We start from the raw sequence: 13,617 nt of genomic DNA on the forward strand, positions 1-13,617 counted from the left end.
TAAAATAAAAACTAAAAAAAAATAATTTATTCATTTGTTCAGATACATTTTTACATAAATACGTTAATAATTGATATTTATATGCATAACTAAAGCTTGTTTACGGACGAAACAGAAATACACGATCGTACCAGCCACCCCCTGGTTCGACGCGTCCATTCATTAGCACTTCATATCCCGTAGCGACGTGCTGGTAACGAGCCTGTCATAATTACCGTGCTAACTTTATTACCGCGAATGCACGTTCTCCTTCATGCGGCTATGATATTCGTGCGTCATAGGGCAGATCCAAGCCGTACCTTCTCGCTGTAGAAGGGCACGGAACATAATCCCTCAAACATCAACCCTGCACGACACACTTTCATCGATTTAGTGTCATTAAGTATGAAGGCAAATGTAACAGAAATTTATGAAACATATAATGGACATACAATAATAATGTTTTGCAGATATTTTAAATTGTTATGTAATAATATTAAGTAATATAAATTCATTAACTCGCTAATTATTTGCGATCCTAACGTTACTTGTAAATTAGATATTTATAATAACTATAAAATAATACTGGATTATTACAATATTATTGTCATTGTTATGACATTTTTATGCATGTAGTTGTGTGTAAATATAATAATTTTACTTTATATTTACAACTTCCGATTATCAAATTAAACAAGAGGTGCGAAAAGCTAATAATAGCTTTGATAATAGGCTTGTTTCTAACGCTCAATGTTTGCTTCACTGCGTGGACACAGAAGTTACATACTCATCACGATCACTTGAATGAATAATTCTCTCGTGCGCCTTTCTAACACTAGCGCCTAATTACATTTATTCAATATTTACTACGATACGATCAACACGTAGAACATAGAACAGACTAACTGTGAGTCAGGTTGAATGAAATGGCATATCGAGTACTGCAAAGTCATCCTGCGTGTCTGCTGAATAGTTCCCCAACATAACTGCCGACGTTTTCCTATCTGTTGTCGTGAAATTTTCCATATTCATGTGTTCTGATAACGATACATAAGTGTAATACATTCCAAATTTTCAATGGTACACATAAAATATTTCTCTTTTTTTACCCTCTGCATAAACATAGCATTAGAATATTTTAAACAAAAAAATTATGTAAAAATATATATATAATTATTATTTATTTGAAATTTTTTAATGACATTTTACTCGTTATTTTTTTTAATTATGGGTTCATTCAAAGAAGGCTTTTATTCGATAAATGTGCACTTTTATTTCGGAAATTCTGTAGTACATGTAACGTGAACTATACGTTAAATATGTGCTAATATTACTACAAGAGCATTCTGAATACAGACCATTGACTTTATTTAACTATGAGAATAAAACTATTTCTTTCAGTTTGTATATTAATTTAAAAAATAACTGATTTATAAAGTAACTGAATTAGAAAACAAATCTACAATAATAAATTATCTACAATATTTTTAATATTATCTGTAAATGTATTTGATATTACATTCACATTTATGCTTAACTCGACAAAGCTGCGCGTAGTTAGAGCAGCAATCGAGTAACTCTCATACGGAATGATTGATGACTCCATTGTGCAGGGTTTCCCATGTCCCTGGTACGATTTCGTGCGAGCGGCATACAAAAAGCCAGGCGCCATTTCGAAAATGAGCAGAATTATGGAAAATTCTGACCGGAAGATCGATTGGATAATAGATTCCGAAGGAGAGTTGTACGTACCAAGCTCCAATTCTAAATCCGAATCGTTTCGTTTAAAGGTTCGAATATTTCTTAAAATTTGTGTAACAAATGTAGATTCTTATTTTCGATGTGATCGAATATTTTATTAGTAAGAGGAAAGAAAAAATAGTTAAAGAAAGACAGTTATTTAATACCTCGTTAACAGCGATATAAGCAAAATAGCGATTAAGAACATAGCTAAATAAATCTCATAAAATATAAATAAATCATAAAATAAATCATAAAATTATAATTTTTTCTTCAAGTTTCACAACATTTTTGTAAATAAAATACTCGATATTAAATAGAATAAACGTAATATAAAGAGAAACGCGTAGAAGTTATTCTTTCCCTCAAGGGAAGATATTCAAAATTTCCGTTCTATCTTTTTTGATTCGTATCTTTTTTCTCCTTTTATTTCGTGCGGTTTCAAAACTCCCATTTTCCTCGCAGAAAGTGACATCGTTTCAGTGGAATGTAGTGCATCATTTTATAAAGACGAAATCCTTCTGAAAATCCCACGCGATTCTCTCAATAGACAGCTGTCTGTTCGTCAGTAGACACCCGCTGAATTGTTGTGACTAGTTCTTTGATGGACACAACACCCAACATCCGAAAATGTACTGTTTAAGACGTGACATCTGGGTGCGCTGGACAATTAATATTAGGCGCTCTTCAAATATCATCTCAAGCAGTTGACACGTTGACAGAAGTCAAAGTTTACTACATATCTCAAATAGTAAATATTCCTTTATAAGCAAACACAGAAAGAAGGATATCTTTCAAAGTTGTTTTTAATACTTCTGTTAAACATTATTGAAGAAAAGCTTCTGAGTTAACTTTCTAATCTATCCTATCATAAAACATTGTTGAATGAGATACTTAATATTTTCCGCTTTATGATTTAAAGTTATTTTATCACTTTAATTGTTTTGCTGTTAGTTAATCTTGAATAAAACACGTCATATTCCGACACGGAGAGAATTTTCTTTCAAAATTTGTCTTGAAAGTATAGTAGTTGTGGTATAATACAATATTTTAAAGATTTTTACCATATACTTCAGTAAAATTAATCAAACTTATTTTATACTTTATTGTAGTTTGATTAATGAATGGAGAGAAAAACACGGAGAGATATTTATATTAAAATTCTTCGAAATACAATGTCGTCCCACGACTATCATATTTTCAGGGTAAACTCTGAAAAAAAATTTTTCTCCGTTAATATAGTATAATTGTTAATGAGAAAATTAATATATGTTATATGTAAACAATATCCTGATGCTAGAATAGAGGAGTTTTAACAGAAAAAAAGAAGCATTTTAGAAAGCGACGGATTATTGTGGCTTGCAGATAAAAGTCAGGACTGCAACAAAACGACTATAACTCAGCATGACAATGCAGGTGCCTCATCCCACGTCAAATCTCAGCATGATACCACACGAGACGACGGGACCGATTGAGTAGACTATAATTGTTTAATGGGATTAGAACCCTAAGCAAAAGTTTACGCGTCGTCTGAAAAGAAAGGTGCTGATATTTATCCAACATTAGATCAGGCTAAACCCAAATTTACTAGTTTAATCCTCGCAAATTTCGACAAACATCTTCCAAATATTTACCTGAGAAATCATACACTTTGTCGATGAAAAATCGTGCAGCATAATTGCTTTTGTATCAAAATTCGGTTTTCTGCCATATTTCTCAATAACAATAGAAACCTTCAGAGACAAGATACTAATTATTATTAACTTTAAATTAAGATTCGCTACTTATATGTTTTGATAAGTTCATTATCTAAAAGTTTCGACACGTGAAAATCATATAATTGTGTGTGAAAAATATTAAACAAAAAATCTTATTATTTATTGATTTTTAGGTACACTTCAATTTTTTAACTTTAATTTAACATTTTAATATCAAAATGAATTACTGATATATAGTAATAAAAAATAACAACACACACAAAACGTATTTCTTAGAAACTTTAATCTTGTCCTAAGCATAAATCGTTTCATTCATTGTTAACGATACTAAGATATTATATGTATACCAATAATATTAATTTTAACTGTACACAAATGAGACATTTAAACTCAAAGATTAAAATGTTAAGATGAAAAGTCTGAATTATACATATTGCGATAAAGATAAGGTATGTAACTGCGCGTCCAAGTGAAAAAGATTAGCCGACAGCAAGAATCAGAACTATCAAACGTCACTGCGGCTCGATCAAGATGAAGATTCCCTGATCTGATGTACGGAACAGGACGGATGTCGCGGGTGGCCGCAGGTGGCGCCCTCGATATAAGCTCTTCTGACTGAACTGCTGATACGGGACCATGCTTCTAAAACTCTCACGGTGGAATGTGTCATCCTGTCACTGTGCTCTCGTATGGGGTAAGAGATATCCCATGGGCCGTCACGCGTCCTTCGGACGAGCGAGCTCTTGTCACTTTTCTCGGATCCCCTTATTGCCAAAAATGTTCACGACTCATCTGTTAAATAATAATTAGAATGATGTTTCTTCTACAGTTAACTTAATTAATATAATATCGTGATTATTAGCAATTACAGCAGTCTCTTCATAATACATTAAATTTTATTGTATTATCAATAATATTCGGCTTCTTTTTATTGTGTGATATTGTGTACAGCATTAATATGCGATCCTTTAGAGTTATATTTATTCTTAACTATTGTTATTAAGAAGCTTATTATTTATAGCACTAATTAAGCTTTAAATATTAATAATATATAAAATAAATACAGCATATAATATATAATAGAAATAAGTATATAAAATAAAGTATGCTATTTAATTGGATCGTATCATCACATACATACAATCATATATTTCTTATAACATAAAAAAATTGAGAACAAAATTTAAATAAATAAGTTTAATACTAATTTTAATAAAAAAATATCATCTATTAAAATTGTATTAGAAGAAAATGCTTCGTATATTTTTAACTTTCAATTTAAGAGAGAGAGAGAGAGAGAGAGAGAGAGAGAGAGAGAGGAGTTTTCAGACTTTATTGAAATCAAATAAGAAACTACAATCTATTTTGTGTTATACATATTTCATCTTTCTTTAATTTGCAAAATCTTGTATACTTATAAAAAAAGATTCTAAGTTTATTGAAAAGTTTTAGTAAAGTATAATAATGTAATAGAAAAATAAAATCTTTATGAGCGTGTATGTTAAATTTAAAGAAAAATACTTTGTAAAAATATTTCTAATTATATAAAATTATATACAATTACAAACACTTTAAATCATGTTCTTTGGTGTTTTAACTATTTTAAAGATAATTGTAATTTTATATTTAATAAATAGTTTAATTCTCAATTGAATAGATATAAAAATTTATATTTTTTAAAATAATAAATTAATAAAAATAAAAGTGAAATTTTAAGCAATAGAGAGAAGCATTTAAAATAAATTCTTTATAAATTTTTAAAAAATTTGTTAGAGATGTAGCGTCGAATGTGATCTAGTCCTTCACTATATCTTTAAAAGTAGTGTATTGTCATGTCAGGGTTTCGACGACGTGAGGATGATGAATATCCTAGCAGTCTGAAGAGTCACAAATTGTTTCGTGCGTCGTGCGCCTGTGTGACCAAAATATCTCTTTCTTATTTATTAGCGTGACATTGCAGCTACCAAATTAAATTATCTGTCTTCGCTTTTTTTAGACATTACAAGTCAACACAAAAATTATCTGCAGAGATGTACTTTATTTGTTTCACATTTATAATATACTTTTGTGTTTCTCTTATTAAAGATTCATTTGTAGAATTTATAAAATAATACAAATTTAACTATCAATTAGTTCTCGGCATTTTAAAGTATTTAATATAAAATAGGATATATTTATGTATGTATATACAGTAGATCAACTATAATAATTAAACTATCCGGTTATAATAAAAACGCAGGATGTTTGTACCTTGATATCTCGAGGCGAGCAAGACACGCAAGTACATAGAAAGACCCGTCAAGAGCGTGGAAAGAAAAAAGGCAGAAGGCACAAAACAACCTATCCAGGGGATGGAAAGGCGGAGGTTGCTTGCGTCCGGATAGCATAGAAGGTGGGTACCGAGATATAATACCCGACTCCTACCAGCGACGATAAGTGTCAACTGCAGCGTGCCAGATAAAAAGAAGGAACGAAAAATAAAATTCACACTGGTGATCCATCATGAAGCAGTGGACTCGGGGCGCGCAGACTCATTCGCGATTGGCTGGCACCGCCCAATCTCCATCACGTGACTACATCTAAGTACCGCCCACCAATAATGGAGACTCCCCCTGTAACTAACCTCACGCAGCGCAATACCACCACTCTACGGCTGGGTGATACGCCCAAGCAAGAGAGAGAAGGAAAACTTAAACACGCCAGACCACTGCGGGTCAGTCTCACCTGTGTGCAGCTTTCCGCTACGCTAGTCCACCTCACCAGTCTACTCCAACGGCCCATGTTGGACGGATCGACTGCACGAGTGTCTGCACGGAATCACGGATTATTTTTGTGGATGACGGTTAATGTTTCATAGTGCTCGCGAATTGTCAACATCGTTAACTGTTCTCGGAAGACTTCAATTACTCACTTTCAGAACGTATCAAATTTAAATCTTGAATATTTGCCATAAAGTCTTACCAAGCTATTATATATTTTCTGTGTGATTTTAGTGCGCACTTGTGACAACTTAAGATTTAATATTTTAGTTGCATCTGTGATTTTGTGCAACCCGATACAAACATTTATTGATTTATTTGAGACTTTCGCGATTTCCATATCTTGCCAAGTACTAGTTAATTTTGTGCTTATCATAAAAAAATGTGTTTAATAGAACAAATTTAAATGTTTACTCTTCTGTGGTATTTGTGTAAAATTAAAAAATTCTAAATTTTTATATACAATGTTGAAATAAGCAATTGAAATAAGCAAACAGTGGCCAATTTTAGTCATGATGTAAATCATTTCTCTTCTTTCCACTTGGACAGTACACATTGGAGTTACCGAAACAGTGGGTGGTCAATTGATTCGTCTCTCTGTTACGAGGATGATGATGATGGACATGGGCATGTACGGGACCTATGGCAAATCTGACTCATATCCTAACTATGTGTTCTCGGGTCAAGGAAATCATCATCATCATCACCATCACCAGCCTTCGTCCGTCGGTGGTCACGTGTCTGTGCCTCCTTCCCCAGAGGTAGCTCCAACTCATTACTACCCCCAGACTGCAGTGGCGCCATATTCTTCATCGTCTTCCGAGAGTTTCTTGACCGCCGATTCGGGCACATCGTCCAGTACGCCGCCTCAAGGCTTCTACTCTCCGACGGGTGCCGTTCTCCACGAGAATGGCTCCACCACGGCGATAATCTCCTCGGAGAATGGTCTGAGCTACACCAATCTGGATTACGCGTCATCCTCATCGTATCCAAATCAGCAGCAGCATGCAGTAGCCTCGGTGGATCCGCATCAAAGTTACCACGTTCAACAGCCTGCTTACAGAGAAGATTCTCATCATCATCATCATCATCATCACCATCATCCATCCAGTAGTAGCAGCCTGCATCAAACTACGGTACCCCCAACTAGTCATCCAAGAACAGAGCACGATCAACAACTCCATCATCAATCTTCTAGTCATCACCATCATCATCATCATCACCATGAACCCGATTATTCAATAACAGTTGGTGGAACTTCGAATTATCTTCATCAATTATCCTCCTCGGACGAATCTTTGCATTATCAAACTCAAATTCAACAGAGCGAGTTTTCCACGCATCCGTCGGCACATTATAAAGAAGAGAACTCGGACACAACTACCTATCACATTTTGCAACAATCCAGTCATCTTCAACATCCTCATCAGCACGGACATCATCATCAACAGCAACATTCGCATGCGCATCATTCGCAGCAACATCAGCAGCAACAACAACAGGCGCAAGTACCCACATACAAGTGGATGCAGGTCAAGAGAAATGTACCCAAGCCAGTCGGTAAGTGGCCACTATCCACACTTGATTTAAATTTCCGGTCGAGTCGACGCCTATGTACAGTGAGCAAACTAGCGTGAAATTAGGTATTCTGTGGGCGCGATCCAGTAGCCATTCGTTAAACCTCGTTCAGCTTGATTGCTTGTTCATAGATTGGTGTACGAAGATGCAGAATCATGGCTATCTTATTTTTCATGGTCCCGTTATTTGAGAAGCTATCATTGCCGGATAGTGCGCCACTGTTTATTTTTGAAATTATATAGTCACAGTAATTCAATTTAATTCAACTATTTCTGCGACAAATATATATATTATGAATATCAAAAATTTGGAAATCACTGATATGTTTTCACTCTAATTGATATTATCAATATAAATTTTTTTCCGTAACTTTCACAGAAAAAGTACGTTATTGTTATTTATATGTTCATCATTATGAATATTTTATGTGCATTTTACATCTAATTAATGTTACATTTTTATAAAATATTTAAAATTGTTTTATTATTTATTTTTTAACACAAAAAAGCTTTTATAAAAGTTTATAGATAATATTTATTTATTGATTACTAACGAAGCAATCTCAGTTCCTGAAAGTCATAATTTGACCCAATTGATTTAACCCATTCTTATTAAAGATACTTTATAAATATAAATTTAGTACAGCAAAGTTATTATTTTGTAAAGTAACATTTGATAGAAGATCAACAATTTTTACATAGATGGTCTTCAATTAAGATTGTCAAACAAGGTGGACAGTTTGTCAAAGACAGAATGTGACATGCTATTCCGTAATCGCCAAGTCAGTGACTTTCAAACAATCTGTATGTATGAGAATTAATAAAGTGCGACATGTAATCTCGGTTTGCCATAATCATTAATCATACGCGCACTATCTAATAATACTGGCCTTATGAGAACTTAATGTCATTAGTCTGCAATTTGCTACCGTATTTCTTATTGATTTTCCTTTATCTTGTCTTTAAAGGATAATGTTTACATAAATCTTTAGTTTTAACTAGTTTTTTAACTCCAAATTAAATTAAATTTATAAAATTTAATATGAATTAAATTTATTACACAATATTATTTCAACCGTTTTTAAAACTTATACTTAAATTTGTTACTAATAATAATATGTAAAACGTAAATTACATTTATTGTAAAAACAATCATAATAAACGAATAGTAAATGAGTTTATAATAACAGAGATCCAAATTATCATTTGGAATTATACCTATTATACATGAATTCTGAAATAAATAATATTTTCCAAAATATTTGAAACAAAAATTTATCAGCACGTATCTTATCTTATAATTTGATTTTAATTTACGCCTATGAGACTAACGCAAATTCAATTGATAAGATTAGACACACAAAATAAGTAATAAAAAATGATATTGAAGAATGCCTTTCTACCTTTACCGATGCATCAACTAAATATTAATAAACATAAATAGTCCAAAATGTGTTTATCATTATATATTTTAGTATAAATTATAATTTCTTTATACTATAAGCTACATTAACATATTTTTACTCTAATTATATATTTATTTTAATTACAATTTGTTTATAATAATGAAATAGAATGCTTTCATTTAATTATATTTTTATGTCTTTTGATAAATATATATCTAGAAATTTATATATCTAATATACTCTAATCATCTAAGAATTTATACTATATCTAATACTCTAAAAATAAAAAAATAAATTTTTACAAGAATCTTTAAATAAAATTTATTACAAAAGATTATAAAACTATTTATTGATTAACTAATAAAAACTTTTAAGAAAAATACATTTATTTATATTTTCTTGTATATTGCAATTTGAATATTCTTATCATACATATTTTGTGTAACCAATATTATATAAACAAAAAAATATTATATAATATAAAGATAAAAATACTATATAGATTAGAATAATGAACTACATAGCATGAATTTGCAAATTGTGATAATCTAATTAATATTTTTAGCTAATCTTTTATTACTTAAATAAAGTATGTACAGAAAATATAAGTATACAAACATCTAATTTCATAATGTAATTAAATTAAATTGTTATAAACTATAAATTAATTTACTAAAACTTCATAAGTTTTATTTGCTCACGATATAAAAAAGTTTGATTTGTAAATAATTTTATTACAAATAAATCAATTTGAAATTGGGCATAAATATGTCTACGAAGAATTCGATATCTTAATTTAAAAATTATAGGAGGATCCAAAACGCGAATCGAACCATCTATTATAAGTGTGCATTGGGAAATAAAATTATAATTTGCTACTACAACCAGCGTTGACTCTCAGCAGGCTTTTTAACTATCATTGATTATTAAAAATTATAACTAAAACCAGATCTTATATGACCTACTTAAACTTTACAATTTTTTCTAATTATTTTTATAAATCCAAATTGAAAACTGATGGTTAGATTCAAAAAAGAAAATATTTCTGAACATTAAAAGAAAGTATAAAATATTTTCAAATATTCACATGAGTGCACAATAAAGATCTTAAGAAAAAGTAGCCTTTAAGTCATATTGGATATATATATTAGATACTTAGATAAAAAAATACACATTTCTCTCTTTTTCGTAAAATAATATTAGAAAAATAAAAAATAAAGATCCAATGTTACTTTTATGTATAAAGAATATAAGTTTATTAATAAATTGAACATTTATTGATACATTAGAATACACAAAGTACTTCCAAACTATGATTTATCTACTCATTTACTTATCTACTTATTTTCATGATGTTTAGCAAATAAATTAGAATCCATGATCTGGAATATGGTTTGACCATATTGGTTCTATCTTACAAAAACTTCTCTCTTTGGTTATAAACAAAACGTTATGACGAAAATATAAACTAAATATACAAATATACTTGTAGTATTGCAAAATATAAATACAATAAAATATAAGAAAAATATTAATAAAGTACAGAAATACAATAAAATAAATTACAGAAATTAATAACCATCTCTTGACAGAGAAAGCAATTACTTACTTACGAAATATTACATCATGATTACGACGCATTTTGCATTTTGCTTTACTGACAATAACAGAGAATGAACAAACTGAGCAATAATTAAACTGATACAATCAAATCAGATGAACAACCTGCACAATTTACTAGTGCTATCTGTTGAACTTACCATGTAATTATCAACAGCCAGTAGAGCATATTAGACACTAGACCATATACGCTGTTGGAAAATTTGTGTTAAATTTAACACATTTTACGTGTTCCAAACAGACTTAAATTTATGTGTTAATTTAACACAAAATGCATGAATATGTTAGAAGGTAATACAAATATTATTTAAAAAGATAAACTCAAAAAAAAATAACATTGACACAATTTGTAAATATACCGTAGAAACATTTTTTTTCAGTAATAAATCAACATTTATATATTAAATTAACACATATTTTATTTATTTATCTTAAAATTTACTTTTTAAAATACATTATTTTTATACTATTTATTTATTTATTCATAATTTATGTACTTTGACACTAAGAAATATTGAATTAATTTAACATAAACTATTTAAATAACTTAATCACATTATGTTAAATTAACATTCAAATATATTAAAAAATGCAATACAAAATATTAGCAAGGATTTGAGTGGATTGTTTACAAATACAAATGTTTTTTATTGTGTAGGGCATGGTTACCTCATATGTAATATGTAGCATATGTATATGTACGTGTATCAATTATTATTTTATTAACATATCTTGAAAAACAAACTTTTCCATAGAAATAACTACGTATTACTGTCAAATTGATGGCCATGAAAGTGACGTAGCGTGGTTCATTGAAAATAAGGCCTAAAAAGACCGGAATAGTTCCCCCAACTTCACACTAATTTGCTTAACGGCCCTGGTATTCCCCGCAATCTTCTAACTCAGAGAGTGAGTGTGAGCTTAGTCGTTTGATGGAGCTTGTCGGAATTACCAGCGTTTCACTTAATAGCTCATTATAATCGAATTAATAACGCCATCGCAGGCACTAAAGGGACTGACGTTTATTGCAGTAAAGCATGCAAACCGAAATGAAACTTTGTCACCCTCGTTTAACCCCTTTCGTTTTTATTCCTGCTGTTACATCTTGATATATTTTTGATACACTGCGTACAATTCAATTTTCTTCGACAAATCGCTTACTACGATTTTGTCAGAAACATAATATAATATTTGCAGTAGTTACATTATTATTTACACTTGAAAATTTTTAGGATACGATCTAGAAATTTTTTTGTGGTAACTTTTTCTATATACGTACAATTTAATATAATAAACAATGAATATCAATACAAAGTATTATACAACAAATAAACGAAGAAAAACATTTAAACGTATTAAACATTTCTTAGTAAATGTTCGTTTAATATATTCTTTACAAAATATTATATTGTAAAAATACTTAGAAGATAAGTAATCAAACTAATATTTAAATAAACAATAAGATATATAAGATCATCAGAGATTATATAATAACTGTGACATAATCACTGCGAAAAATGAAAATTATTTTTACGTGTGATACAATTAATTGAACGCAATTACATTTAGAGCGCTGATTGAGAAAACATAGCACACAACGAATACGTTACAATGAGAAAATTCTAAGGAAATGACGAGATGGGCGGAGCGGAGTAGTGGGGTGATTTCGCTAGATTTTGGTTGGTTAACTTTTTTGGTTGGCCGAGGACTTACAATAGCGCTCCTTTTTCCTTCCCTGCTTCCATAACATGCTTCAGAGGGTCTAGAATAGAGGTTCTCTATAGGGACGCGCCCGAACCACCCTTAGTCAAGATTGGAGCGAGACAGGAGACGGAAAGACCGTCGTGATGCTGTCAACCCGCCCAATCTATCATACTAAACTCGATTTCTTCTCTCTATACTCAATAGCGGGATTGGCAATACCGCGCAGAGAAAAACGAGACAAACGAACGTCCCCTCGTAACATGGCAGTAATAATTCCATATCTTTGTCATGGTCAAGAAACGGAGAATTTTATTCGAAAACCTCCGCTTATCAATATTGTAATAGCAACATACAGACAGATATAAATATAGGAATATTTGTAATGCTTTTTAACAAACACAAACACATCTCAAACACGTAACTCATACAGGTGTACATAATCTTAATTTTTTGGATCGTAACAGTTATATCAAAAGTTGCGTAAATTTGCGCAGAATATTTTCAAATTTGTCGTTCCATTTTACCCATAGTAGTTATACATAACAGTGATATGATTTAAATACGAAATTGATATATAACAATTGATATAAATTATGTATTAAGATGAAATATGATGTATATGTATGCACATTTATGCAATGCAAAACTTTTCATTGTGACATCACAGATGTGAAATTGTTACTTAATATTTTATAACAGGACTCGACACACGATGCATTTTTCGGCTGATTTTCAGCTCGGTTTCCCGTCCCTTTTCTCACCAATCTGGATGCAATCTAAATGTCAATCGGCTGAAAATCAGTCGAAAAGCGCATCGCATTATACCGAGCCCTGTTTTATTACTCGTTCCCACCAAAGCTGATTATGTTAATAACTGGCAACATATTAGCTTCTTCTTCTTCTTTTATAAAGAAGATAGCCAGTATGCCAATTGTATTTATTTGTTTTATAATATTTTATCCATTTCGGCTTTAATCAATCATTGTTTATGCCTTTTTGACACATAATTGAAATCTTTGCGCACTCTACACATGTTAAATACTTATCCTTTATATTCTTATATCTATAAAGGAAACATCGACACAACTATCTTATTATTATATTTATATATATT

General features: G+C 30.7%; 1 protein-coding gene across 1 annotated transcript in view; it reads left to right on the forward strand.

Annotated features, from left to right (window-relative positions):
- Nucleotides 1-6,804: 6,804 nt before the first annotated feature.
- Nucleotides 6,805-13,617, forward strand: part of LOC108754675 (homeobox protein Hox-B1a-like) — a 15,266-nt gene continuing 8,453 nt past the window's right edge. The window contains exon 1 of the mRNA XM_018497158.1: nucleotides 6,805-7,756. Coding sequence (XP_018352660.1) covers nucleotides 6,805-7,756 — 952 coding nt within the window. The remainder of the gene's footprint in view (nucleotides 7,757-13,617) is intronic.

This window comes from Trachymyrmex septentrionalis, unplaced genomic scaffold (assembly GCF_001594115.1).
Source record: "Trachymyrmex septentrionalis isolate Tsep2-gDNA-1 unplaced genomic scaffold, Tsep1.0 scaffold80, whole genome shotgun sequence".
NCBI lineage: Eukaryota > Metazoa > Arthropoda > Insecta > Hymenoptera > Formicidae > Trachymyrmex > Trachymyrmex septentrionalis.